The 27,833-nt window shown below is 46.6% G+C and overlaps 1 protein-coding gene across 2 annotated transcripts in view; it reads left to right on the top strand.

Annotated features, from left to right (window-relative positions):
- Positions 1-27,833, top strand: part of Pknox2 (PBX/knotted 1 homeobox 2) — a 260,987-nt gene that overhangs the window by 225,059 nt on the left and 8,095 nt on the right. For both annotated transcript variants that reach the window (XM_051197087.1, XM_051197086.1), the window contains 4 exons: positions 4,168-4,356; positions 15,744-15,873; positions 16,364-16,461; positions 17,367-17,486. In XM_051197087.1, coding sequence (XP_051053044.1) covers positions 4,168-4,356; positions 15,744-15,873; positions 16,364-16,461; positions 17,367-17,486 — 537 coding nt within the window. The remainder of the gene's footprint in view (positions 1-4,167; positions 4,357-15,743; positions 15,874-16,363; positions 16,462-17,366; positions 17,487-27,833) is intronic.

Here is a 27,833-nt window from a genome sequence, read left to right as displayed (position 1 = left end):
TATGTTGCCTGAGTTTATCCCAGGCATCATAATGCTACCCAAAACTAGGAGGCTGGCATTAGAATCTCCCACACAATATACAGATCAACATAAGACAATATGGAAAGACAGTAACTCCACCTACATGTGTTCCTTTTATTTTAATATAATTATAAATTTACATGCAATTATAAGCATTAATATGAGAGGTCCTGATCCTCTTCTTATATATCAGAGCTCAATTTCACAGGCAGGAACAACTCACCAACCATATTCAGATTTTGTCAATTTTACACACACCCACCTGTACGTACATACATGCATGCTAAGTTCTATGTAAATCTGTCACATTCAGATTCATGTAAATATTATTACAGTCAAGGTACAGAACAGTTCTTCCTCTTTCCTCCGTTCTATCCCACTAATGGCTAATCTATTCTATCTGTATAGTTTTTTCATTTTAAGGATGTCCTGTAAATGTCACTGTGCTATTAGTATATATTCCTTTAAGACTGGTTTTTCTCTCATAGCACAATTCCCTGTGATACATCCAAGTTGTTGAGTGTATTAATAGCTCATTCCTTTTTATTGCCAAGTTGTAGCCTGTGACATGGATGTACCATAGTTACTTCATCCATTCATCTGTTTCCAGTTTGAGGCCACTTGATATAAAGCCACCTAGAACAACTCTGTGTGTGTGTGTGTGTGTGTGTGTGTGTGTGTGTTTGTGTGTGTGTAAGAGAGAGAGAGAGAGCAGAGCGAGAATGTACATTTTATTTCTCTGGAATAAATGCCCACAAACTGCTGGGTCACATGGTAAGTATATGCTTCGTTTGGATGTTTTGCTTTGCTTTGTTTTGTTTGTTTGGTTTTGGTTTTGGTTTTGAGGCAGTTTCTCATTATGTAGCCCTGGATGGCCTAAAACTCACTAGACAACCCCTGGCCTTGAACTCACAGACATCTGCCTCCCTCTGCCTCTCAACTAGGATTAAAGACATTCAAACATGAAGCAGACATGCTTAATTTTGCAAGGCATTGCCCCTGTTTACAGTGACTACACTGTTTCACATTGCCACCAGCAATGTACAAGTAACTTAGCGTCCAGTTCTTCCTCTGTTTTCTGTTTCTAACTGTAAGCACACATATGTGTGCGGAAATACCTCACTGTGATTTCAATTGGCATTTCCCTAATGGCTAATGACATCAAACATCTTTCCATGTGCTTATTTGCCATCTGTATATCCTCTTAAGCAGAGCATCTGATCCTGCCTTTTGCCCTTATTCTAATTGGGTTGCTTGTTATTTTGCCATTTAGTTTTAAGACTTCTTTACATGGTCTAGGTGCAAGTCCTTTCTTAGATATGTGGCCTGTAAATATTCTCTCTGCCCATAGACTTTTCATCTCCTTCACAGGCTCTTTTTTTTTTCCGTCTTCTTCATTTTTTAAAAATTTAATATTTTTTCTTATTTTACATATCTATCCCAGTTCCCTCTCCCTCCCATCCTCCAATGCCCCCCCACCCCCTCCATCCCATCCCCCATACACTCCCAAGGGACGGTAAGACCTTCCATAAGGGATAATCAAAATCACAGGGTCTTTTTTATTGTTGTTGTTCTTGATTTTTTTTGTTGTTGTTGTTTTGTTTTGTTTTTTGGTTTTGTTGTTTTTAGACAGGGCTTCTCTCTGTAGCCCTGGCTCTTCCAGAATTCCCTATATAGATCAGGCTGGTTTTGAACTCATAGAGATCTTCCTGCTTCTGCCTCCAGAGTGCTGGGATTAAAAGCATGTATCACCATGCTTGGCAGGTTCTTTTTAAGAACAAACATTTTAATTTTTGCAAGCAAGTGATTTTCCACTTCTAGATTATGGTTTTGGTATCAAGTCTTAAATAAATCCTACAAGATTTTCTGTTTTCTTTTTTTCTTCTTTGTTCGTTCTGTTTTTTGAGACAGGGTTTCTGTGTAATGCTGGCTGTCCTGGAACTTGCTCTGCAGACCAGACTGGCCTTGAACTCAGTGATCTACTGCCTCTGCCTCTGAGTGGTAGGATTAAAAGCATGGGCCACAACACCTGACTCCGATTTCTTTTTTCTAAAAATCTTAGATTTTTCATTTTATATTTAGTTCCATATTCCATTTGAATTAATCTTTGTATTAGATGTGGAGTCTAAATTAAGGTTCAGGTTTTTTGTTTGCTTGTTTATGGATGTCTGGTTATCCTAACACTGTTTGAATAAGCCCTTGTTGGAAAGCAATTTGGGTTTATTTGTCATGATCCATAGCAATGCATGTAGATTTTTTTCTTCTGTCACTCTTGGGAATTGTACTGAGGAAATAATGCAGAAATGGAAGACAGAGCTACATATTTAGAAAATAGTCTCTATTGTGTGTGTGTGTGTGTGTGTGTGTGTGTGTGTGTGTGTGTGTGCAGATCAAGCCAAAGGCCTAATGAATGCTTAGGTAACTGTTCTATCATTGAATTAAATCTACTTTGTCATCTAGCCTCATTGTGTAACTTTTTTTCTAAATAAAACTGGAAATTTGAATGTACTATAAGTACCCAGAAACAGAGAACTAGTTAAATAAAGCACACATATGGACTCATATATGACAACTGAAAATAATTCTCATCCGTTCAATATTTATTCTATGTAAATAAGGTAACACTGTGAGCCAATTAGATGTCATCCCTGCCTTCTCACAGCTCACAGTCCAGAAAAGAGATAGAGAAAACAATTCTGGCACTTAAAAAAGCATATTTGATGAGCTAAGGGAAAACCAGAAAGCAAAATTGTATGTATAAGTTTATTGGAGATTGGTTAAAATACATGCATGTAGGCCAGCAAGATGGCTCACCTACTGGCAAGCCTGACAACCTGGAGTTCAATCTTGTGGACCCACATAATGGAAGGAGAGACCTGACTCCCAGTTGACCTCTGACTTCCATGAGAGCACCATAGCAATATGCACACACATAAATAAATAAAAGTTTAAAATAAATGAGAGGAAGCCAGGCGTTGGTGGTGCACACCTTTAATCCCAGCACTCAGGAGGCAGAGGCAGGCGGATCTCTGTGAGTTGGAGGCCAGTTTGGTCTACAGAGCTAGTTTTAGGACAGGCTCCAAAGCAATACAGAGAAACCCTGTCTCAAAAAAATGAAAACAAAAACAAAACAAACAAACAAACAAAAAAAAAAAAACAGAGGAAAACTGAAACTTTTCCTTTAGGGTAACTGAATAAAAACAGTTGTCTTTTTCATTCTGCGCTTTCCATACTGTCCATATATTTTCCTTTTATGACAATTAGAGCAGCAGCTGAGTTTGGTGGTATATGCCTGTAATCCTTGTGTTTGAGAGATAGATGCAGAAGGAGTATGAGTTCAAGGTAATCCTTAGCTATATAATGAGTTGGAGACTAGCCTGGGCTACATGAAACCCTGTCTTAAAAGCTGATGAAATAAAATAAATGAAACAAGCCCCAATAAAAATAACAATGACAACAAAGAAGAAAGCTTCAAATGCAAAGAAGCTTCCAGCCATGTTAGGATCAAGGATGTCCATTTGAAGAGGCCCTTGTGTAGTAACCCAAAGGGCACGGAAAGCAGACAGTTGGTAGCCAGCACCCAGCTAAGTCATGCTGGATTATCCAGTCCATCAGCGGGTATCACGAGAGTAAGGCAGCCCATATCACATGAAGCACACAGAATATAAACTTAAGAATAGACAATGTCTGACCTCTGGGGCATTTCCAAGAAACTCTGACCTCTGTTTTCTTTGTTTTTGCTTAGTACTTCATGCTTTATAGTATGCCACGGTCCTCTCCCATGATCCCTCAGCAAATGTGTAAAGTTGTTGGGGAGGGTATAATATTCCCATTTATTAGACACTAAGGGGGCTTAAGCAAGTTGTCCAAGGCCACATAGACTATCTATGGCAAACCTGCAGCTTGAATCTAGACTTCTAATGCTAAGGTCAGTGCTGTCCTCAGAAAACCACAACTGCCTCCAGAACAGCTTCCATAGCAGTGGGCTAAAAGCAAGTGAATAATCAACAGATCATATGGAGAGTTTAAACCATGTGGATGGGAAACAGGAACCACAGCAAGGCCGGGCACCAGCTTGGGGTTGGAAGCTTGATGGGGAGGGGATGTAGTACAGATACCTGGGCTTACAGTTCCTCCTCTCCCCAGATGGTGAAGGCAATCCAGGTCCTGAGGATCCACCTGCTAGAGTTGGAGAAAGTCAATGAACTCTGCAAGGACTTTTGCAACCGTTACATCACCTGCCTCAAAACCAAGATGCACAGTGATAACCTGCTCAGGAATGACCTCGGGGGTCCCTACTCCCCCAACCAGCCCTCCATAAACCTTCACTCACAGGTAATGCATAGGGACGGGCCTTAGCTCCTCAGCTAGGAGTGGAGGACTGCAGTGACCTGGACAAAGCAGTTTGAGTCATCAGATCCTCTTCTGTCCATCCAACAGCACAGATCCTTACTTTTATTTGATTGTTGTTTGTGACAGGGTTTTAGCAAGTAGCCTAGGCTGGCCTCAAACCCTTGATCCTGCTCCCTTAGCCACCCCCTTTTTTGTTTTGTTCTGTTTTACATAGACTCCCACCTGCCAGGGTCTGAGCATCCCCTAAAGGACCATCTAAGAGAGCCAGTATTAAAAAAAAAAAAAAAAAAAAAAATTCCTGGATCCCAAGTGGGTGGGCCCTGATCCCTAAAGGATAAAAAGACACTTGCCTAGCTGATAGCTGGGGACTGTAGGTAGACCTCCTGGCAAACATTCTCCTGTGAAGGGCATGAACTAGCTCTCAGCACTCCTGAAAGAAACCTCCCAGGAAACTGATTCTTCGGGCAGATTCTGCCCACCTAGTAGATAAAGACAAATTCCATGGGACTGCTTCTCCTGGCTCATCCTCTAACTATTTACCTGCTACCTCTGCCCCACTAAGGTGCAGGGCTGCTGTAAAAGACACCTCAACTGACCTCTTCTGAGCTCTCCCCTGTCATCTTCCTCCGAGGAGATGCTGCCTATTCTACACTATAGGGAAGAATGAAAAGGCACTTCTCGCTAGGACAGAATGTGTTCTCCAAGTCTGCAAACCCAGAAAGCTACCTGACTTTTCCTGTACACCACACTTGCTGACATCTGCATAGACTGTAGTCTCACAGCTTCATTTCCTTCTCACGATGCCCCTGGGAGGCTCACGGTAGCCCTTGTCCTTAGACAGGGGTTGAGATGCAGGTTAACATTTCTAAGAGTGAGTGATGAGAGCTCCTGGGAAGGCTACCCGAGAGGCTGTGCTGCTTTCATTTTAGGTATGGGATGACTCTGGTTGTCAGGGGGAAAGGAAGGGACACACTTTTTACACTGTGGCCGCCCCCTCCACGGGCATACTCCCTCTTGCATCATGTTTACTCCACTGGAATCTCTCTGGGACTTGATACTAAGAATGACATAGGACATAGGGCAAGAAGTTTATTTCTTCTTTGTATTGCTTAAAATCACCAAATCACTTTATTATAGATCTAAAAACAGCAGCCTTGGCTGCTACTTGCTAATATTCTCTTGAAATAGACTCATTCCTTCAGAGTCTTATTGTACTTTCCCTTATGATCGAAATTAGCAAGAAACTTGCATAAAAGAGGACAATAATTGCTCAACGAGCATCTCGTTTGTAATTTATTAGTTTCTATTATTGTGGGTTACCATGGTGACGCTGCGCAGCCCGGGTGACGGGAGAGATGTTAGATAGGAGCCGAGGAGGCTTCGAGGCCTCACCAAATGGAGATGCACATTTTTATCAGTAATTTTCATGAAAATAATAAGTGAGGAGTTAATGAGATGGAAAGCCATCCTGTGGCTATTGTGAATTTTTTTTAAGTGTTGATCTAATTAGAATGCATCGGTCAGGAAAAGTAATGAGGATTTAGTGCCTCACAGAGATGTGAGGATCATATCAGAAAATTAGCACAAGTCTTTGGAAATAATCAGGTCCTTGGAGAGGCCCTGGATTTCCCCTCCTGGGCCCTCCGACTCTACCTTGAGCTCTGGAGTTGGGGGTATACCAAGGTAGCGGGGTGGAGATGCAAGGAAGGAGGGGCTGGCTGGAGGCACAGCAGCCACAGTGGCCCCACAGGGTTGGGGATCTATCTGAGGTTGACAAGCTAGCATGGAGGAAGCAGGCATTTGCAGGGAAGTGGAGTTTGTGGGGAAAGTGAACATGGGCTCTGGGTGATCCAGGTGTTAGAGCCACCGATGGTAAAAGCCAGATCTCTGGGGCATGCCCAGATCTCGGTACCTCTGAGCTCCAGTGACAACGGCCCTGGGATCGCCTTTGCAGAAAAAGCCTCTGACCCCACAGAAGGAGAAACTCGGGCTGTTGGATCAAACAAAGACACCCAAAGGCAGAGGGTGAAAGATACACAATGAGCTATTGCTAACTGGTGTAACTCAGATTGCCCTCCTCATTTCATCGGATGGCCACCGCCTCCTTTTCTGCCTGTCTTCCTGGCCGCCTGTCAGTCCTGCTCCACACCTGTACTTCCTTACACTGCTGCTGGATTTGTCTTCCTGAAGGCTGTGTAGTCTACAGAGCCCGGCTGCCACCAGGGCTTTCACATCTGCCTGCCTGACATTTAAGACCTCATAGGTCTAGCCTCGGGGTCCATTCCTGAGCCACATTGCTCTGGGTACCCTGACCATTTCCCCATGCCTATTTGTTGAGGGGACATCGTCCATACTGAATCCCTCTTGTCTAAGGCCAAACTAGCCTTTTCTCAGAGATGGTGGTGAGGCTGCTGTCCAGTGGAGGCTCTCCGATCCCCTTCTATGACAGATCCTTTCCTTCTTGCAGCTGAGAGCCTGCCATTAATGTAGCAAATGCCATGTGTGATGTTAGATGAGAAACTGCATACCCCACTTTCCTCTCCTAGAAAGCACATGCTGTTTGCATTGACACAGCATTTTATATATTTGAAATCACCAAATCACTTTATTACAGATCTAAAAACAGCTACTCATGCTTCTGCTTGCTAATATTCTCTTGAAATAGACTCGTTCCTTTATATTGTTGCCTTATGGTGCCAGCTGTGGCCATGATGTCTTCCGTGTGATCAGGGGCCAGTAGGTATTGATTGAAGGAAGTAAAGCTGTGGGGTGGAGAAAGGGAGAAGGAGGAAGGGGAAGGAAAAGGAACTAAGAAAAGGGGAAAGAAAGACAAACAGAGAAAGACAAACATCATTCGGAAGGAAGGCAGGAAAAGGTCCAAGTATTGTCAGAAAGGAGCAGTAAAGAGAAAGGCAGAGAGGCACTGACAGGGGCAAAGGCAGTAAAGGTCAAGCTGAGGTCGAAGGACCACAGGGAGGGGGAATGGTGGTCATAGCGAGATGAAGAGCATGAACAGAATAAAGAAATTAATTGCTGGGAGGCAAGAGTTTGGAAGAGGGAGAAGAGGTAGGAAGTGAGCACAGCCCTGAGGTGCTGGGCTTAGCAGCCTATTAAGGAAACCCCTCTTAGCTCTGTGACTTCCCGGCAGCCTATGGAGGATGCTGATGGCCCATCTCTCCCTCCTGAGGGTGGGCTTCTCTCTGACATGCAGCAAGCTCTGCTTTTCTGAAGTGGTCAGGGGGCTGAAGGTGGTGTGCTCCAGTCACCTCTGCCAAGGCCTGGGACTTCTGTTGCATGCTGAGCATCCTGAGGGTGTGCCCTGTGACTTTTCAGGCCAGGTGGGGGTAAGGGGAGGTGGTCAGCTTGGAAGAATTACCATTTAGATGAACATGAGTTTGCATACAGTCTGGTTCTAAGGAGTGAAGATGAATAGGACTTGCTATGCATCTTCCTCCAATCAGGTCCTTGTCACTGTCTCCCTGAGGCAGGATGGGTGGGGTCTTGCATGAAAGAAACTCTTGACTTCCTAAGGACTAGGACCAGAGGCTTAGTCAACATAAGAGGCAGACCTCAGGAGCCAGCATGGGAGATGACACCAAGTGGTTAGGTTGTGTGTGTGTGTGTGTGTGTGTGTGTGTGTGTGTGTGTGCGCGCGCGCGTGCGCACGCTCAGTCGTCATGCTTCAGTCTTAATCCCTTCCAGCCTGAAATAGTTGCCCCAAGTGCCAGCCTGACCTGAGGAGGGGTGTTGTCCCTCCGGAACACGATCCTCCAGCTCAGCATCCCAGTTGCCTGCCAGCTTTGTTGCAAACTGCTGGCTCATGGTTTACCCTGAGTGCTGATCACAATGCCTTGTGTGGCAAAGTAGGAGACATTTTTTGTTTTCCAATTGACAGTCCCATTCCCAAATGATACCTTGTGCCTTTCACTCACTCTGTGGAGTCTGGCCTATTCCCAACTTGGTCTTCCATTTCTGTGTGTCAGTTTTCTTGGAGTAGGTGAGACAAAGGTGGGGTTGGGGAGATACTGCTGCTACCACACAGAGGCGGGGAAACAGTTTCAAGGGTTTCAACTAGCTCAGTCCACGTAGCTGTTTCCACCTCCACAGGAAGCTACGCTGTCCCACTCCAGGGTAACATGTTACACACAGGCATCCTGCAGGGGCAGCTTCCCCACTACCACACTGTAGACCCAGCTCTGGGATCTCCTGTCCTTAGAGAATACTAACTAAACCATCCCACTACAATGACCTCATCTCACCCAGGGCTAATTTGATCCAAAAATCATCCCTCTTTCTCCATGAAGAGATAGAGTCAGTTCTAGTACAGGCACACCAGACTGGGACATGGTTCTCATTCAGTTTCCAGTCATTTGAGGATGTTTACTGCATGCACTGCATTAGGTCCTGGGAGAGCCAGGTGACTATTTCTGGGGGAGTGAGCCATGAGTCTAGATTGAATTCTGTCAGGCGTAGGATGCCCAGGGCCTGGAGTGCTGGGAAAGACAGGAGAGGAACAGATGAAGAGAAGGGAGGGCTCTGGATGAAGGGGTCCTGGGCTGAGAACACCTCATGTGTGTCTAGAGATCATTCTTCCCCCCACCCCCCACCCCCAGAAAGCCAGGCCTGAGACCCCGGCAGCACAAGGCTCATGGCCAGGTCCATTTCTGCCCCCAAACAGGATGAACAAGTCTCAGGATGGAGGACTTTGCACAAGGTGGGGGAAGCTGCAGGATCATTGCTCAGGCTTCCTGGGGGAGATAGCCTTTCAGGAAGGCTTGAGAGAGTTGGTAGACTACTGGCATCTCTAGAGAAAGTGTTCCTGGGACAGAAAGAAGTCTAAGGAGAGGCTAGGGAATAGCCTTTCAGAATCCCTGGAGATAAGGGGACAGAAAGTCATTCAGTCATGCATCATATATTTCCTCAAGCACTCATGGAACCTGCTGAGTTCTGAGGACATGAAAATGGATATGACAGTCCCTGACCTTGAAATGGAAATGATGGGATATCTTGAAACTAAATTTATGAGGGGGATACTTAAAATGTTTATGTGTATGAGTGTTTTCCTGCATGTATGTCTCTATATCATGTGTATACAGTACTCACAGAGGCCAAAAGAGGTTGTTAGATGCCCTGGAACTGGAGTCATCACAGTTGAGGGCTGCCATGTGGGTGCTGGGAATCAAATCCAGGTCCTCTGGAAAGAGTAGCCATTGCTTTTAACCACTTAGCCATCTCTCCAGCCCTAAGGAAGATATATATTTTGATGCCAACTGCTAAGTATTTTAAAGAAAATAGGGATATAAGCAATAGGATCACAGCTAGAGACACAATGCAAAGCAAATTAATTGAGCTTTTATGGAATCTGCACAATTAATGATTGAGCTCTCTCTTTCTCAAACATAGCATGTACTAGGTACAACTTCAGATGGATATTATTTGGACATTATTGTCTCTCTCTGTTTTTTTTTTTTTTTCTTGAGACAGGATTTCTCTGTGTAACAGCTCAGACTGTCCTAGAATTTGCTCTGTAGTACAGAATAACCTTGAACTCACAGAGATCCTCTTGCCTCTGGCTCCCAAGTGCTGGGGTTGAAGGCGTGTGCCACTTTGCTTGAGCCAGTCATTTTTCCTTTTTTGCACTGGAAGAAAAAGAAAAAAGAGACGTAAGGATACTGGCTCAGCCCTACACACTAAGTAATAATCATTACTACAGAGCCTATGTTCTTGTAATATGGTGACATCTTGTTACATGTATGGGAGTGACCCCAGCTCAGGGATGCAGAGACTAGAAGTGATGTTATGGGTTTCTTCAAAGCATGAATTTGGATTTGGTAATTTACTGGAAGAGGGAGAAGAGGTAGGAAATGAGCACAACCCTGAGGTGCTGGGCTTAGCAGCCTACTAAGGAAACCCCTCTTAGCTCTGTGACTCCCCAGCAGCCTATGGAGGATGCTGATGGCCCATCTCTCCCTCCTGAGGGTGGGCTTCTCTCTGACATGCAGCAAGCTCTGCTTTTCTGAAGTGGTCAGGGGGCTGAAGGTGGTGTGCTCCAGTCACCTCTGCCAAGGCCTGGGACTTCTGTTGCATGCTGAGCATCCTGAGGGTGTGCCCTGTGACTTTTCAGGCCAGGTGGGGGACAAAGGGAGGTGGTCCACCTCCAGAGAATCACCCCTTAGACAGGAAAGCAACACCCCAGACAGAGGAGACAAGAAGAGGACTTATTCTGCCTGATTCTTCCAGAGCCTTAGAGCTGTGGCTTCTGTTGGTCCTGGGTGTATGGTTCTCTGATGGGTGAGTGAAACCAGAGAGCTCTTCTTCCGGGAAGGAATGTTCCTTAAGAGCAGCAGCTGCAGCTTGTCCCTGCAAGCCTGGGCTGCCTTTCTCCGGAGGTGGAGGCCAAAGCCCCCAGCTGGGATGGAACAGGACAGGATTAGGTGCCTTGTTTATAAGTGCTTAGCTTGCGTTTGCAAGCCTAGCTCTTCTGAGTCTCAGACAGCACTCTGGCTGTGATAGAACAGAGGAACTCTGCCAGAAAGGGTGTCTGGGGACAGAGGCAACCTCCTCACCTACCTAGACCCATACAGCCCAGTTGGGCCACAGATCTAGCAAGCACCTATCACACTCTCCACACTGTGCTGGGCGGTGTCAAACGGAGAGCCAGCTTTCTTTCCCTCAGAAACCTATTCCCAAGCTAAAGCAATGGGACATCTGAGCAAGAGAGAACAGATCTGTGTGCCCTGTTTAAGGTGATAGGAAGCCGCGAAGAGTCAGGGGCACTGTCCACGGCCATGTCTCGCAAGGTACAAGCTCTCCAGTGAGAGGGGTACAGTGAAATACATCCCATCCTCCTCTGCGGTCAGGCAAATAAGCCTTGGACTTAGCCTTCTGGAAGGGGTTGGTAAACTGATCTGAGGTTGTGGATCCAGAGAGACCCCTAGTGGCCAGGGCAAGGATGGCTGATTTGTGGGCCGTGTATCTGGGCTCTGTCCCCTAACCTTCTTTCACTGGAATCCTAAGGACTGCCATTGGTTTTTTCCTTAATCCTCAACTGAAAGGGTTTTGCAAGGTCATCCAGTGAATCTCCCCGTTTCAGGGGCAACCTAGTAAGATAAACATTCCAAATATATATAAATATCTTCAAGAGAAATGTTGATGCTTTAATTTTTCAGCCCATCCTGTTTTGCTTTGGTTTGGCTTGGTTTTTCCCCATAAATAACTTTCTGGGCATCTTAGGCCCTTTCCGTATTGAGAGTGAAGAAAGCAGACACAGGAGAACTCCCTCACCCCAGCTGAAGTCAGACCACATATCCAGATGTGTAGTCACAGTCATTGTTCCTGTGCCCCATGGCTCCCCCATAGGCTCCCCAGAGCCTTTCTTGTTTCTTAGTAAAATACCTCCTCTGAAGAAGTCACTTTTTGGCTGTGGTAAAATGACCACTGATGTCCATAAGGATGAGTGATGACCACAGGGGTGAGGTGACAGGTGGCCGCTCCCCCCTTGCTCAGCCCCTTCTGAGGGACTCATTGATTCTGTCTCATGGGGAGTAGGGTGGGGTGGGGGTGGGGAGCTTCTAATAATACCACCTGTGGAGCACAAGCTTCCACTGGCTCTCCAGAGAGGCACAGCAGAGTTCCTGGGATGGACAAGCAGCTCTCGACGCCTGATGCCCAGACAGTTCAAGTGAGGCTGTGAGACTGGATGCTGGAGAGGCTGCTAACCCTGCAACCGCTGTGCTTCTTAGCTCCTTGTGGGTGTCTCTCTGTGAGACCACACAGCAGCATCCACCTGGGACAGTCAGATAAGCCTCTGAGGAAGCTGTTGAGGAGATGACAATATCGTGTGTTTAGTCAATAGATTCTTCCCCAGGGCTTCTGCTGCTGCCACACGGTTTTTCAGAAAACACTGAGACTGTCCCTAGAGAGTAGGAGCTGCCTTGTCACTGTTCCACAGAGCTAAAGACTGATGTGCAGCCAGACACCACAGCAAGGAAGAGTCTTGGCTCTCTTCTGAGACTCGGGCCATGCTTAGGTTTCTGAGGTTTAGCAACAGGGTCCAGGGGTGCATTGGACAAGACCAATGGTGGCATATGGCAAGGTTTGTGCTATCCTGTCTGGGTGTGAAGCTGCTGCTAAGAACACCAAGGCTTTAGGACTTTGAGGGCAGGATTTAACCCCTGCTCTCCCACTCAAGTGACCTCAGGCACATGAAGTGGGAAATACATCATTAGACAGGCAGTATGTTTGTAGTAGAGCTTATGAATCTAACTTCTCTCTCTCTCTCTCTCTCTCTCTCTCTCTCTCTCTCTCTCTCTCTCTCTCTCTCTCTCTCTCTCTGTGTGTGTGTGTGTGTGTGTGTGTGTGTGTGTATGCCTCCACCCTACACCTGAGGCCAAGAGACTTACAGGTATTTGAGTCAGTGCTATTTGAGTCAGTGCTATTTGAGTCAGTGAAGTCCCCTTTTTCTCTGAACCTCAATCCTTTCAAGGAAAATGGTAAATCTCTCCTATTGGCCCCATAAGGTGATGGTGAGATTAACATGAAATTAAGCGGTAACCAACACCCTTTGGTCTTTATGTGTATGCTAAAATGGTAATCTTCAGATCCATCTGATGCTGGAGGCTACCTGAGGAAAGTTTTGAAAAATACAGATTGCTGAGGGTCTGATTGGGTGGTCCTGAGAATCCATGTCTTTAAAAACACCCCAGTGTGGGCTGGAGAGAAGGTTCCACGGTTAAGAACATGCACTGCTCTTGCAGAGGACCTGAGTTCAGTTCTTAGCTCCCCCGTCAGGTGACTCACAGCCACCCATAACTCCAGCTCCCGGGCAGCCAATGGCCTCTTCTGGATTCTGAGGACATCTGCATCCACATGGGCACATACCTGCAATAGACTGGCACACCCATACATAATTCAAAATAAAATAATTGTGTTTACATACCTGTGAAGCAGTCCCTGTTTGCAGATGTGGAGGATGAACGCCAAATGCAAGGAAGTCAGGGTTTCACCTTCTCTTTCTTGTCCCTGGCCCTGCCCGCTCTCTCTACCCCCAAAGTTTTCCATTCCACACTTTTGCTGGTATACTTTGGCTCCCTCTCAGCATCTCACAGCCAAACAACAAGAGAAGGGTGGAGAGGAGCAGGGAAGAACAAAAGTTGCCTTTAGTTCCCCAAAGGAAGTGTGCATGGGAAGAAACCAGGCACAGTTTGGCTAAGCAGGTGAGGTGTCCGGGTAGGGCTCACCCCTCTGTCCTTGGCTAGAAAACAGTGTGTGTTAGTTGAAGCCCAGAAGGCAAGTCTTATGTTTATGCTACTCTTTTTTTGTGTTTTTCTAACCCGCCGGGGTTAGATGGGAGTGGTAATGGGAGTCTAGGACAAGCCTTTACATTGAAAATCCTAGGACTGCCATGACATGGCAGATTCCAAATGAGAGATTGTTGTGTAGTTACTTCCTGTGGCTTTAGACCTAATGACATTGAACTGCCCCATTCTGTGAAATCTACATTGTAAGTTCGCTCCTGCTTCAGCCATCTTTGGTACTAGTACCATCCAGTGAGAAGGGTCTTTTGGGAAACTGGCGCCAGGAGATCTCAAGCCTCAAGCCTGGAAACTCAGGCTCTGGGAGCTCCTGGATACTAGCTCAAACCAACTCTGTAAGCAAGTAAGGGGCATTCCAAGATGGGCATGTATGATTCCCAAGATGACCATCTTCTCCATGCTGCTTCTGGACTTGGGGTTGTTTTTATCTTCCATGGGTAGGATTCAAGAATCTCCTTGAAGCCCAAAGCCGTTATTCAATATTTGTGGCTGGGGAGTGTAGGGGTGGGGGCTGAGTTCTAGTCCTGTGGCTGGCAACCAGTTGTGTGACCTGGTGTAAGCCACCAGGACCTCTGAAGAATTTTATTTTCTTCCTTGTACCCCTCAGGAAGTTGGTAAACACAATGGCTTTTTGCAGCTTCTAGGCTTCTGCATGCTAAGCTCAGTTTTAAACTTCAGCTGTGTGACTGGACAGATGAAGAGATGAATCTCACAGGTGGGAAGCTCTCACAGAGCTCTAGAGGAGAAAGACGAGGCAAGAACTGCCCTCTCCCGTCCCCAGGGTCCCAAAACCAAGAACAAAGAATAGAACTGAGTCCCCTTGCCTCTTACACGTTCAGTTCCTCTTTCACGACTCCTTCCAGAACCAAGCCACCATGCTCAGGTGCCCAGGAAGCAGGGAGGGCAATTGCTTCATCATGGAGGCCTGCAGTGAAGCCTTCCTCTGCTGTCAGGAGACCTTCAGCATTATAGCCAAGGACTTCCTCACTGACTGCTAGAAGGGAATGATGAGGGGAACAAGACACCAGGAAAAAGTTATCTTCTTGGCTGCCTGGGCTGCTGCTAAAGCAAGCTGGCTAACAATCTGGGCCACAGGAATTCTCATCCCAGTATAATTCTGTGTTGAGAATGCAGGGAAGACGGAAGAATCGGTAACATGTGGACAAAGTCTAGGTTTATGTGCGCTGCCATTAGAAGACAGGTTATACGGTGACACAAGGTGCCGTTATTATATATATATAATATAGGCACTAAGGATGTACAAAGGCAAATCATTGGAGGGCTGGGGTGTAGCTTCGGGTGGTAGAGCACTTGCCCAGCGTGTGCATAAAAGCCAGCACTGCACAGAATGAATAAAGAAACACATACAACATGGGAGGCTGTTTTGGGCTGGAGGCAGATAAAGAACAGAGGTGCTGAGAGAGGGGAGGGCCAGGGTGAATATCTGGGCAGTTGAGCCTACAGCTGAGTAAATACTGAGCAGGTGAATGGAGGCTTAAAAATAATAATTTACTTATTTCTATTTCATTCTCTTTGGTCTTCTGCCTGTAGTGTGTCTGTGTGAGGGTGTCAGATTTTGGAGTTACAAACAGTTGTTTGCTGCCATGTAGGTGCTGGGAATTGAACCTGGATCGTTTGGAAGAGCAGTTAATGAGCCATATTTCCAGCCCATTTTGCAAACCAGAATCACCCGAGGAGTTTTTAAAACTCCAAAGCCTGGAGCACACCCTGACCCATTAAAGAGTCTCTGGGCTTGGAACCCAGACCTCACAACTGCAGATTCTAAAGTGGAGCTGTAGTGAGGTCCACAGGTTTGGGGGGGGGGTCATTTGTGCCTCAGGTCACCAGTGGAATAAAATGTCAGTGTAGGGCTATTATGGGCCCTTGGTTTGTTTGTTTTAAAATTGCGACTTCTTATCCACTCCTCTTAGAAGTCCTGAGAGCTGCCTTCTGGTCTGTGTCTGGGAGGAACAGGAGTTGTGTGTTGTGGGGAAGGGGATATAGCATCTAAGCTCTTAGGGACATTGTCACAATCCACCCCTCCCTTACTGCCAGGACCTCCTGCAGAATTCCCCCAATTCCATGTCTGGGGTCTCCAATAACCCTCAGGGGATTGTGGTTCCAGCCTCAGCACTCCAGCAGGGCAACATCGCCATGACAACTGTCAACTCACAAGTCGTGTCAGGTTGGTGCAGGGTTCTGGGGATTGTGGGAAGCATCTTGGGAAAAGAAGGGGTGCCCCTGGGAATTCTTGGAGTAAGAAGTGTCCTCTGCTAAGGGAGGAACTTTCATTTAGTTTCTTGCCTGAAATATTCTGCACATGGTGAGCAAGACCTGATTATGATGGGCTGGAACAAAATCTCATGATTCACCCCTCTACACACAGGAGCTCTCTTACACACACGCACACAAGCATGCACGCACACATGCACACACATCCAAGACTGAGTAAAGTCCTGTTCCTTCCCCTAAATACTCCCCACCAAATGCTCTGCTTTCCCCCCTTGACACCATCTCTCACCTCACCCACTCCTCTCCTATAAGGGGAACAAACACACATCCCGCCACTGCCCTCAAGAATCTTCCCATGTGCATGCCAAGCAACTGGGGACCCTGCATGCCTGCTCTTTTCCCACCTCCATGGCAGGGAACCCCAAAACTGGTTGTCTCCTCAGGTGGAGCCTTATATCAACCGGTTACCATGGTAACCTCCCAGGGTCAGGTGGTCACCCAAGCAATCCCCCAGGGAGCCATCCAGATCCAGAGTACACAGGTGAGTGTGCAGGTGTGTTCACCTGTGCATGCAGGTGAGTGTGCAGGTGTGTGCACCTGTGCATGTAGGTGAGTGTACAGGTGTGTGCACTGTGCATGCAGGTGAGTGTACAGGTGTGTGCACTGTGCATGCAGGTGAGTGTGCAGGTGTGTGCACTCGTGCATGAGCAGTGGGAAGCTGGCTACCTGTGATTGCTTACTGTCTGCTAGGCACTGTGACAAGTGACTCACTTAATCTTCACCTCTAAGAGGCTGATTTCTAGAGAGGAAGCTGAAGCTAGGCAAGGTTTTATCATCTCTGGGGATTTGGGTGCCTCCAGAGTTTATATCAAAGGACTCTGTATTTCCTGTGCTTGGTCCCCAGCTCCAACCTCTATGAACATCAGTGACACAGAGTTCAGATCTATAAAAAGATCTAAAGGCAGATGCCTTCGACCTGATATTAACTCTGTGATCTTACATAGTCTCCTAACCTCTCTGGGCCTCAGTTCTTATCAATAAAGAGGGATTAATACCTACTGTAAATGGCCCAGCCAACCTACAGGGCTGGGATGAGGGTTAACCATGGTGAGGGACAGTGCTTTGTAAACTGTAAACTATCACAGAAATGCTAATTACTGTTGGTTGGTTTATGGCAAATTCACATCTTCAGTACTTCCTGCATGATCCTTTTTGGCTGTTTCCTCTCCTATCCCCCCTTCCCCCTGCTCCCCTCACCCCAAGCCTCATCTCCATTCTCTGAGGGGGTGGTATGGGGTGAGAGGAAAAGGTGACCTCCCCAGGGCCCTAAGAGTATCTTGAGAAAAGGGGGTTGGCAGTGAGAGTGTACCATTACTATGGCAACAGGTCCCTAGCCACTGGCCTCACAGGCTGCTGATGCTGATTTTTTCTTCACGTGCCCTGAAGGTTAACCTTGACCTCACCTCCCTCCTGGACAATGAGGATAAGAAGTCCAAGAACAAACGAGGAGTCTTGCCCAAGCATGCCACCAATATAATGCGTTCTTGGCTCTTCCAGCATCTCATGGTGAGTGTGTGTGTGTATGAATGTGTGTGTGTGAGTGTGAGTGTACGTCTGTGTGTGTGCATGCTGGGGTGTGCAATTACAGCAGGGAGTGATTAATAGCCCACTGCACAGGCACCACACTGTGCATGCAGAGACTATGGTCTCAGAAAAATGTTTTGCTAGATCATCAGCTACAGGGAAGATTGGAGGAGGCTTAAGTGAGACCTAGAGCCCAAGGACTTCTTAGTACTTGCTGCTTCTCCTGGCTCAGAAAAGGGAGGAAAACGTATACAAGATGAGGCCTTGAAAGATGAGGTGGGAGTGGCCACTGGGCTTCCAAAATCAGAATTCAGAACTTCAGGGCGAAATGGAAGAAGTCTAGGCAACTTTATCAAAATGAGTACACCTAGTAGCTGTCTTAAGCAGACCATGGCTGAGCCACACAGGCAGTCATCAAGAGCAGCATGGTCAGCTCTACATGCCTTCTCACTCTCCAGCTCCAGCAGAGACACTGAAAAGCTCTTGGTGACACAATAGAGGGAAGACAGACTTGAAGATGGGAGCATTGGGGCATGAACTGTTTCTCCTACTTGCTGGATAATTCCAGTGGCTTTAGTCCTCAGAGTGGTGAAAGTGGGAAGACAGGATAAACATAACAAACTGTCAACTGGGCATGGTGATGGTACCCATCCTGGTACTTGATAGGCTGAGGCAGAGTGTGAGTTCAAGGCTGGCCTGGGCTGTATAGAAAAACCCCACCTAAAAGCAACAAAAAGGAATTCTTCCCTTTTGAACCTTTTACTACAATGAACAAAGAGCGAAGTCACATATGGTTTAGTTTTGTTGGTTTCATTTTTGAGACAGGGTCTTACTAGGAGTCCAGGCTGGCCTCAAACTCATGATACTCCTGCTACAGTCTCCCAAATGCTAGAATTACAGCTGCATGCCACTACATTGAGCTTGAAACACGTTTTTTAGACTGAGTCCCAATATCTGTGAACTCTGGAGGTGAGTAGCTAATGTGTCATTTTGCCTAAAGTGCCTGATTTTAAAGTGCCAGGTTTTGCCATCCTCTCACACAGAGAGCAAACTTTCTATAGTGCTTGCTGTAGATGTGAGTGTACCTGATGGGAGATGTCATTCTGTATATGTTTCTCATACTGGTTAATAATAAAGCACTGTTGGCCAATAGGAAAGGAAGATAGGAGGGACTAGGAGATAAGGAGGAAATAGGAAGTAGTAGGGAGAGTCAGGATGGAGAGTCTGGAGAGAGCTGGACGCCAGCCGCCTCCCTGGTAAGAGAAGGCCATGTGAAAATACATAGATCAGCAGAAATGGGTTAATAATTAAGGCAGAGCTAGCCGATAAGAAACAAGTAACCGGGCCAACAGTATTGTATCAAATACAGAGTCTCTGTGTATTATTTGGGGCTGGCGCGGCGGCGGGACAAGACCAGGCGGCGGGCAGAAAAACCGTACTCTTTACATGTACCTATGTACATAGTCTCTCCAGCTGTGGCAAATCTCCCAAGAACAGGGCTGTGCATCATTCCGTGAGCCTTGAGCCTTAAATCCTTGATTTACAGTGTGTGGACCTTCTTGTGACTCACTCGATCTTTAAGAAGTTATTCCATGATGAACTGTTTGTTTGTTCTACAAAGATGTGTCTACTTTTTAAAAGAAGGAGAGAGAGACAGAGAGAGAGAATGTGTAAGAGAGAGAGGAAGAAAGAGGGGGGATATGTATTGGTTGCATGGGGTGGGGTGCACTTCCTAGTGCATGCATATAGAGACCAGAGGTCAATCACCTTCCTCTATCACTATTTACCTTAGTCTCTCACAGAGCTGCAGCTCTCTGTTTCCCCTGGATTGGCTGGCTAGGGAAATCCCCCAGCCCCCCCATCTCCAACCCCACAGTGTTGGGGTTATAAGGCAGGTGTGGTGGTATACGCCTTTAATCTCAGTGCTCAAGGAGCAGAGGTTGGCAGAGTTCATAAATCAAAGCCAGCCTGGTTTGTATAGCAAGCCCCAGGCCAGCTGCATAATGAGATCCTGTCTGGAAACAAACACTCCGTGCTGGAGTTACAGATATGCCACTACACCCAGCTTTTTCATGGGAGCCAGGGACCCAGATACAGGTCCTCATCCACTTTACCCACAGATCCATCTTCCCAGCCCCTCTTCATTATTCTCAGTGTACTGAGTCACATGGTGAATTGCAAGAAGGACAAGGTTCAAGATTTCTTCCAAACATCTGAGCTCTAAATTACATGTGATGTCATTGTTGCTCTGAGAAAAAAAAAACCCCAGGGACCACAGTTCTTGGGAAATCCCACTCATGGTTCCATACACTGGGCAGATTCTGACTGCCCAGCATTAGGAGAAGAAGGTGTGAAGGACAAACAAACATCCGGGCACTGTAACTGTCCTGTCTCCAGCTTTGTTAGCACAACTAGTTTATGGGTTGGTTAATTTGAAAGAAAAGCTAAAAAAAAGGAACAGCCACCCAAAAGACATGCTTCATGTTAATTTAGAAGATATACATGTATTCATGTGCTAATCTTTTGGTAGAGAGCCAACATCTTTTTCTGACTAAACTTTATCATTTTATTTGCATAAACCTTTCTTATAATAAAACATCTTCAAATCCCAACCTTACGTCAAGTGCAGTAAGAACAGTGACTTTGGAACTCTAATCTGGTTTTGGGATCTTTCTAGATCTTTATTCCAGTCTCTCGTGTGTGTCCCACCCAATCTGAGGTAGTCAGCATTTTAAAGCATATTGGAGCCTCAAATTTTCCAAAGCTTTCTACCTAGTTTTCTTAGCAACAATAACTCTTTCTTTCTGCGTGGTATTTCATTCATTAAGTCCCAGAACCGCAGTATCGTGTGTAACTGGCACCCACCAGTGTGGATACAGGTGTGGCTGGCTTTTGATAAGCTGTATATTTGGCTGGTGAAGCTTTCACAAAAGCACTCTCTCTATTCCTCTGCATCCTGGGTGTGAAGCCAGTGGATGGTTCGCAGGAGATGCACAGAGCATTCCGTAATCTGCCACCTCGGCTGCATAGTGATTCTGAGCAGTTCTATAAACACTGACTGGCTTTTCCTGTTGCCGTTCCATCAGGCAGAAGTTGTGTTTTCCCCCTGCTTTTGTCCTGTGTCAGGGCCTCTTGTTGTTTTTGACGTTCTGTGCCATGAGCTGTTACAGAGATGCATTGAGATGATAGAAATACCTGGGGTGGGAGCTTAACTCCCAGCTACAAGGCTGAAATGAGATGGGGACACTGTCATCCTTAGCTGCTGGCTTTCAGTCCCTGAAGAATGTGGTGGCATTTTCTTGTTATTTCCTTTTCTAATAGAGGCTAAACTTCATTTGGAAGCCACACAGGTCCATAGCCCCACAGGTCATGCAGGAAGCCCTGGGAGAGGGTCCTCCATGAAGGAGAGAAAGTCACTTTTCCTCCACTTCAGCTGTGACACCACCCCTGCTACTCCCAACACCTGTCACCCTGACCTGTTAGCAGTTCTATCCATTTCCATCCCTAGCCTTGATGATCCTGTGTGGGAGAAAAGCCCAAGCCCCAGCACGGTCCTCCATTCCCCAGAGCAGTCAGCCTACGCTCTGCACTTTAGTATATAGTCTCGTTTAGACCACACAAGCACCCTAGGAGGTAGGTAAGTCCTGTGTTACCAGTGACAAAACTGAGACTCAGAGAAAGCTCAAGTTCCATAAGACCACACAGATACTAAGAACAAGCAGGAACTGAACCCACAACAGTGTGGCTTCTCAGCCAGAGACCTGACATGGGAGAATTGTGGGGTTTTGATGCACCCAGGCTCAGATTCTAAGTCACAGTGAAGCCACTTCACACATGCCCTTCCCCACCCATCTCCTTCATTAGGCTGGTGCGGCTTGCATCCGGGGCCCAACTGCACTTCATTCATTCCCACCTCCATCCCAGCCATACAGAACTCAGGGCATTGCTCCGGATCCTCTTATGAACCCTGCTGTGGTAGACAGACAGACAGACAGGCATATGGGGGGGGGAAGAGGCATCAGGGGCTTCCTCTGTATAATTTTTTAAATGTTAACATCACGTACCATAAAATTTACCCTTCAAAATATGTAATTCCAGAGTAAGGGTGTGTGGCTCAGTTGTTAGAATGCTTGCCCAGCAAGATAGATCCCCAGCATGGAATATAGGAATATACCTGGAGTCATGCAATCCTAGGACCTGGAAAGTGGAGTCGGACAGGTCAGAAGTTTTAGGCAAAGCAAGTTTAAGTCAGAAAATAAGTTCAAAAACCAGCCTGGGCTATATATTGTCTGTCTCCAAAACAGAAACGGTAGCATAGGTTTTAGTATATTTCCACTCTTGCACAATCATCACATCTACCTAATTCCAGGTATTCTTCTTATTCCAAAAGAAATCCCACAGCCATTAGCCAATACACCCAGTATCTCACAACCTGGACTCTACTGCATGCCTCTATGGATCAGCTCTTCCAGAACTCTCACTCAAGTAAATCATAAGACAGTCTTTGTGGCTGAGTTCTTTTAATTAGTATCATGAGGCTGGAGGCATAGCTCAGTGGTGGAGTACTTGCCTAATTAGCATCATGTTGTCAAGGTCCATCCTCAGAGTAAGCACCGTCATTCTGTCTTGGGCTGATAGCTCTCCCCTGTGTGTCTAGATCACACTGTGTTTACATTCCTTCATCAGCTGAGGGACACTTGGGTGATTTCCATGTTAGACTCTGAGGAAAACTGCTCTGAATGTCTGTGGATATAGCAGGATTTCTGACAGTCTGTTTCCCAGCCATCTTACCAGCATGCCTAATACCTTGCATGCTAGGCTCGGGGTTGGGGGAAACTGGCTACACTTCCAGGTGGATCCCATAGGGCTCCAGGCCAAAGTGGGCAGTAAAGGTGAAAGTCAGCCAGTTGCCTATCCATCTTGCGGGTTCTGTCAACCACACCACAGATGTTCTTTGCATTTCCTGCCACCTCCCCTTTGCAGAGCACTGTCCTAAGCCTTGAAGGAATTATGTAGATGGTCTTGTCATCAGCTCACTGGCAGTAGTACCCACTGGCCCCCCAGATCTAGACACATCAATGTGTCCCACAGAGAGACTGCAGTCTCTCGGGTAGGACACAAGAGGACCTAGAGGGAGTCCTTGACCTCAGGAAGCACATTTCCTCTGATGAAAAATGGGAATACAATATCCAACTTGAGTGGCTTTTGGTGAGGATAGAACATGACAAGTGTGAAATACTTGAGTTGACACAGGCATAGCTACTGCTCCAAATGCTACCAGGGAAGTCCTTGTAATATGACTTATCTTAGAAAATTTTAACAGAAATGTAAGAGAATTTGTGAAAGGAATTACCAACCTCTGAGACACCAAGAATGTAACATGAGGATCTGATTCATCGTGTTTTCTGCTACTTTATCTTCTTGCTCTTATTGTCTGAGCTTCAACTGGTCTTGTCCATTTTAAATTACACCAGTAGAAGCAAGTGCCTGTGGGAAGGCCATGAGGCCATCAGTCATTCACAGCTTAGCATGAATTAGTTCAAAGTTGGCTTTTCTACTCTACTTGCATTCAGCTATGATCAGTTGCAGGTGAAGAATGCCCGCCTCGTTGGAGAACACTCTTAACATGGTGTCTTGAGAAATCAAGCCAAATGGGGTGCCAGAGGAGGAACTAGAAGTTGTTTTAAATTTCGTAGGTTCTGTTTCTTTTAATACTCTAGGGAGTGCCTTATTTATATCATCAAAGACATATCTGGGTAATTTGACCTTGAAGTCCCAAGGGCCTGGAAGTCCTAGATGGAGAGTCCTGACTGTGGGATGACCCAAGAAACTAGGATGCATGAGAAATGCTGCTAAGTGAATGGGAGGCTTCAAAAACAAGATACTTGGGACCAGCAAGATGGCTAGCATATAAGGTGCCTGCCACCAAAGCTGACACCTGAGTTGGGCAATCCCAGAACCCACAGGGTAGAATGAGAGAACCAGTTCCCACAGGCTGTCCTCTGACCTTCACACATCCACACAATTCACATTCACATACACACACACACACACACATACACACACACGTGCACAAACGCACGCACGCACACACATGCACATATTCATGTGCACACATATAATAATAATAATAATAATAATAATAATAATAATAATAAATGTTTCATTAAAGCCAAGAGCCAAGGTGTAACAGCCCATGCCTATAATCTAGACATCTGGAAGGTAAAGGCAGAAGAAACAGGAATTCAAGGCCACCCTCAACCAATTAGTGAGTTCAAAGCCACCCCAGGCTATGTGAGACACTGTCCCAAAAGCAAACAAAACACTTCTGTACACAAACACAACATTCCAAAGAGTCAAGAATGCAGGAGTTAGTAAAGAGGAGAGACACTGGCTGCCTGTGCTGGTCAGACACAGAATAGCATGTCCAGAGCCATGTATTGGGTTACACAAAAGTCCTTTGACATCATAGTCAGAGATATGCCCAGCCAAGAGGGGGGATGTTTGTTAAAGTGACCAACAGGAGGCATGTCCTCTGGGGAGTGGATGAGAAAGGCTGTGGATATTTGGTCCATTCAAATGTAGGAGCAACATGTTCAAATAAGGCAGACGGCAGAGCATCAGGAACCTAGTGTGGGAGGCAGGAAGAGCTGAAGTGGTCCTGCTCTGCTCCATGCTCACTTGCTCTGTGGCTTTCAGTAAGTCAGTCAGCTTCCCTCCTCAGAGGTCCTCTTTCTAAAGCAGGTATAGCAGTGCCTGCTCCTGTAACTTTGTGTCTGTTGCAGTGGTTAAACATCCTAGGAAAAGGCAACTTAGACACAAACCCTGCCCTGACCTGGCCCTTACTACTTGCATAGCTAGATCTAGTGGACATGCTCCTCTGAGATCTTCTTTTTCTCCTCATATGTGAAATGAGAACAAAGCCTAACTCGTAGGTGCCTTGATAGCACACAGTTAGGACTCTAGCAGAGCATTCTCTGCACTATAAATGTTAAAAGTTAGCCTGCTGCTACGGGCATCCCACAGGGGTAATGACTACTGTCAACAGGTAGGAAATGCTCCCATGAACGTCTGTATAACCTCACAGCAGTCTGGTTGAAAGCACAGAAAGGCAGATGGCGCTCAACAGAGAGACTGTCTGAACCATCTTGGAGCACCCTGCTCCCTGAGTGACATGTGATGGTGACTCAGCAGAGCCCAGTGTCCCGATCTTCTCAGAATAGCAAGGTCATTGGTCTGCCTGCAGGAGATACCAGTCAGGGGTCTCTGGACAGCTCAGGCCCCAAATCCATAGCTGGGGTGAGGTGTCACTGTCTCTACACAGTACCCTCTTGGGCTCCAGGGGCAGAGGATGGGCTCCAGAACTCTTTGGGTTGAACAGTTTTGAGGTGTTTATTTACAGGGTTTGAGGGAAAGAGTTGTGATGTAGGCTGGACTTCAAGGATGGCCTAAGTTTGGGATTGGGTGGAATGTGGGTGGTCATTTTAGGTGACAATTGTCTCTCAAGTGATCATCTTTAGCTGTTGCTTTAACACTTTAACTGTTGCTGACAGAAGTGACTAAGCCCTCCCTCCAACATGCTCTCATCATGAAGTTTTCTTCATCCCTAGTCTTAACTTAGAGTTTGATGACCCACATGTTCACCTTGGCATGGCCTGAATGGGAGGCAGGAAGCAGCCTGGCTGTGTTCTTGGTTGTACCCTTTCTTGATGCCAAGGAGACCTGGGCCTCGAACTTCTGCTGTGGTATTAGACTGGTTTTTTCCCACCCACTTTTTGTTGTATGGAAAGAGAAGCTGCCTTCTAACTCCCTAGGGAGGACAACTGAGTGTCAGAGCATGAGAGGTCCAGGATACTCCACAGGAGACTGGTGGCTTTCAGAGATGCCTTCCAAAAATGTCACGAGAGATGTACAACCTCACAGCATCCCCAGGGAACCTGAGCAGGTTAGGAGAAAACACACATGTGCACAGGACTTAGCGGTCCTTGAAGATGCAGGAAAGGAAGCCCTTGAGGAAAAGGGGGCATGGGACTCCAGCTGGCTGCCAACAAACAACCTGCAGCCTTCTCAGAGCTAGGGCTGAGCCAAAGATTTCCCTCTCCCTCTCTGATCTCTTTTTAAGAAACACACACAGAGTATGACAGGCACTGTTCTAAGCCACCTTGCCAGTTCTGTGAGCTCATGTCATCCCTGTAACCACCTTGAGGCTGGTAGAATGATTTCCTAACTTTGCAGAAGAGGAAAATTGGTCAAGGTCTGGAGCTACTGAAAGGCAGGTCCAGGACCCCACACTCACAGGGCCACCTCTGTGACCTCTCTAGAGAGGTGGGGTATCTTTGTTTTTAGATTTTTCAAGAAGGGGTTTCAAGACAGGGTTGTAGCCCCAAGATGTCCTGGAACTCACTCTATAGACCAGGCTAGCATCAAACTCACAGAGAAGCACTTGCCTCTGCCTTTTGACTGCTAGGATTAAAAGTGAGCACCATCACCACCCAGTAGAGGGTCTTGATAGACTCTTAGGTGTCCCCTACTAACTACCCCAAAATTATTCAACAACCAATCAAGGAGCAGCAGTAAGGCGACTTGGGGTCACCTAATTCCTGGAGGTCTAAATCAGTGACCCACCATCCATCTTCCTCTATGCCTGCAAACTCACACCTCAAACCTCCACATGAATTCATTCAACAAGTATGCATCAAACACTTTCAGTGGGCCAGTCATTGTCTGTGCAGACGGGGAAGGAGAGAAAGAGAAACATATGGACTCTTTTCTTAAAACATAGACAATGTGTCCCTTTGGGGTGGCAGATAACAAGTCACCCCTGTAGGAGGGATTCTAGGGAAGCATGTGAAGCTGGAACAATGAGACACCTAGTTTAAGGAGAGTAGGAACAGGGATGGAAGCAAATTATTAGGAACCAGTGTGGTGAATGCTCTGAAATAGAAACCACAGGGAGAAAAGATAGCTTAGAGACTCAAACCCGGAGGTAGGACATTTCTACAGTGGAAAACTATACAGCAACAACGTAAATAACTACAAACACTCAAAGGTGTGGATGAACAAATGATTTCATTATTACAATGTTCAAAAACCCAGACAAAATGTTGCACATGCTATAATCCCAGCACTCAGGAGATGGAAGTAGGAGGATCAGACGTGCAAGGTCTGACCAGAGTGAGTCCAGGACCAGAGTGAGCTATATAAGACCCTGTCTCAAAAAAAAAAAAAAAAAAAAAAAAAAAAAAAAAAAAGAAAGAAAGGAAAAAATGAACAAACAACAAAAACAAAAAAGACAAAACTGAGCTATCACATTACAGGATAGATACATACAAATGACCTAAGGAAAAGTAAGGAAGTAATTGTCATAAAAATTTTCTCTTTGGTAGGGTGATTTGGAGGGAGCAGAAGGGGCTCCCAGGGTAGGAGAAGACTCCCATCTTTTGACCTGACAGTGGATGAATGTGTGAGCATTTGCTGTGTGGTAATAGGTGATACTATGCCGCTTAGTTCTCTGTGCTTCTCTTTGTGTTTTTAAGGGGGTAGGAGTAACAGTGGGCTTTCTAATCAGGGGCAAGTGTGGCAGAAGAAGCCCATCACTGTGTTTGCTTCAGTCATGCTAAGCCTGCTTGCCTGCTTGTCTGCTCGCCTGCTCGCCTGCTGGTTTGCTTGCCTGCTTGTCTGCTTGTCTGCTTGTCTGCTGGCCTGCTTGTCTGCTGGCCTGCTTGTCTGCTGGCCTGCTTGCCTGCTTGCCTGCTTGCCTGCTTGTCTGCTGGCCTGCTTGCCTGCTTGCCTGCTTGTCTGCTGGCCTGCTTGCCTGCTTGCCTGCTTGTCTGCTGGCCTGCTTGCCTGCTTGTCTGCTTGTCTGCTTGTCTGCTTGCCTGCATATCTGCTTGTCTGCTGGCCTGCTTGTCTGCTTGTCTGCTGGCCTGCTTGCCTGCTTGCCTGCTTGCCTGCTTGCCCGCTTTCTGCTTGTCTGCTTGCCTGCTTTCTGCTGGCCTGCTTTCTGCTTGCCTGCTTATCTGCTTGCCTGCTTGCCTGCTTGCCTGCTTGCCTGCTTGCCTGTTTGCCCACTTGCCTGCTTGCTGGCTTGCTTGCTTTTTGCTTGTCTGCTCGCTTGCTTGCTTTGCCCACTCTGCCATCTCTGAAATCAGGGTGCATCTGTCATCAGTGGCTTGTTAGATGTGATGCCACATGGTCATTTCAAAGTTCTGGCCCTGCTGGCCACCTCCCTTTGAGTCATAGGTCCTCATGAGCAGTGGCATGCTCATAGAATGAAGGCCCCTGCCACATGGTTGTTGAGGTCAGGGGTTGGGGTGGGATGGAGAAAGG

Source organism: Phodopus roborovskii, unplaced genomic scaffold, assembly GCF_943737965.1.
Source record: "Phodopus roborovskii unplaced genomic scaffold, PHOROB, whole genome shotgun sequence".
NCBI lineage: Eukaryota > Metazoa > Chordata > Mammalia > Rodentia > Cricetidae > Phodopus > Phodopus roborovskii.
This window is presented reverse-complemented; position numbering and strand designations above follow the sequence as displayed.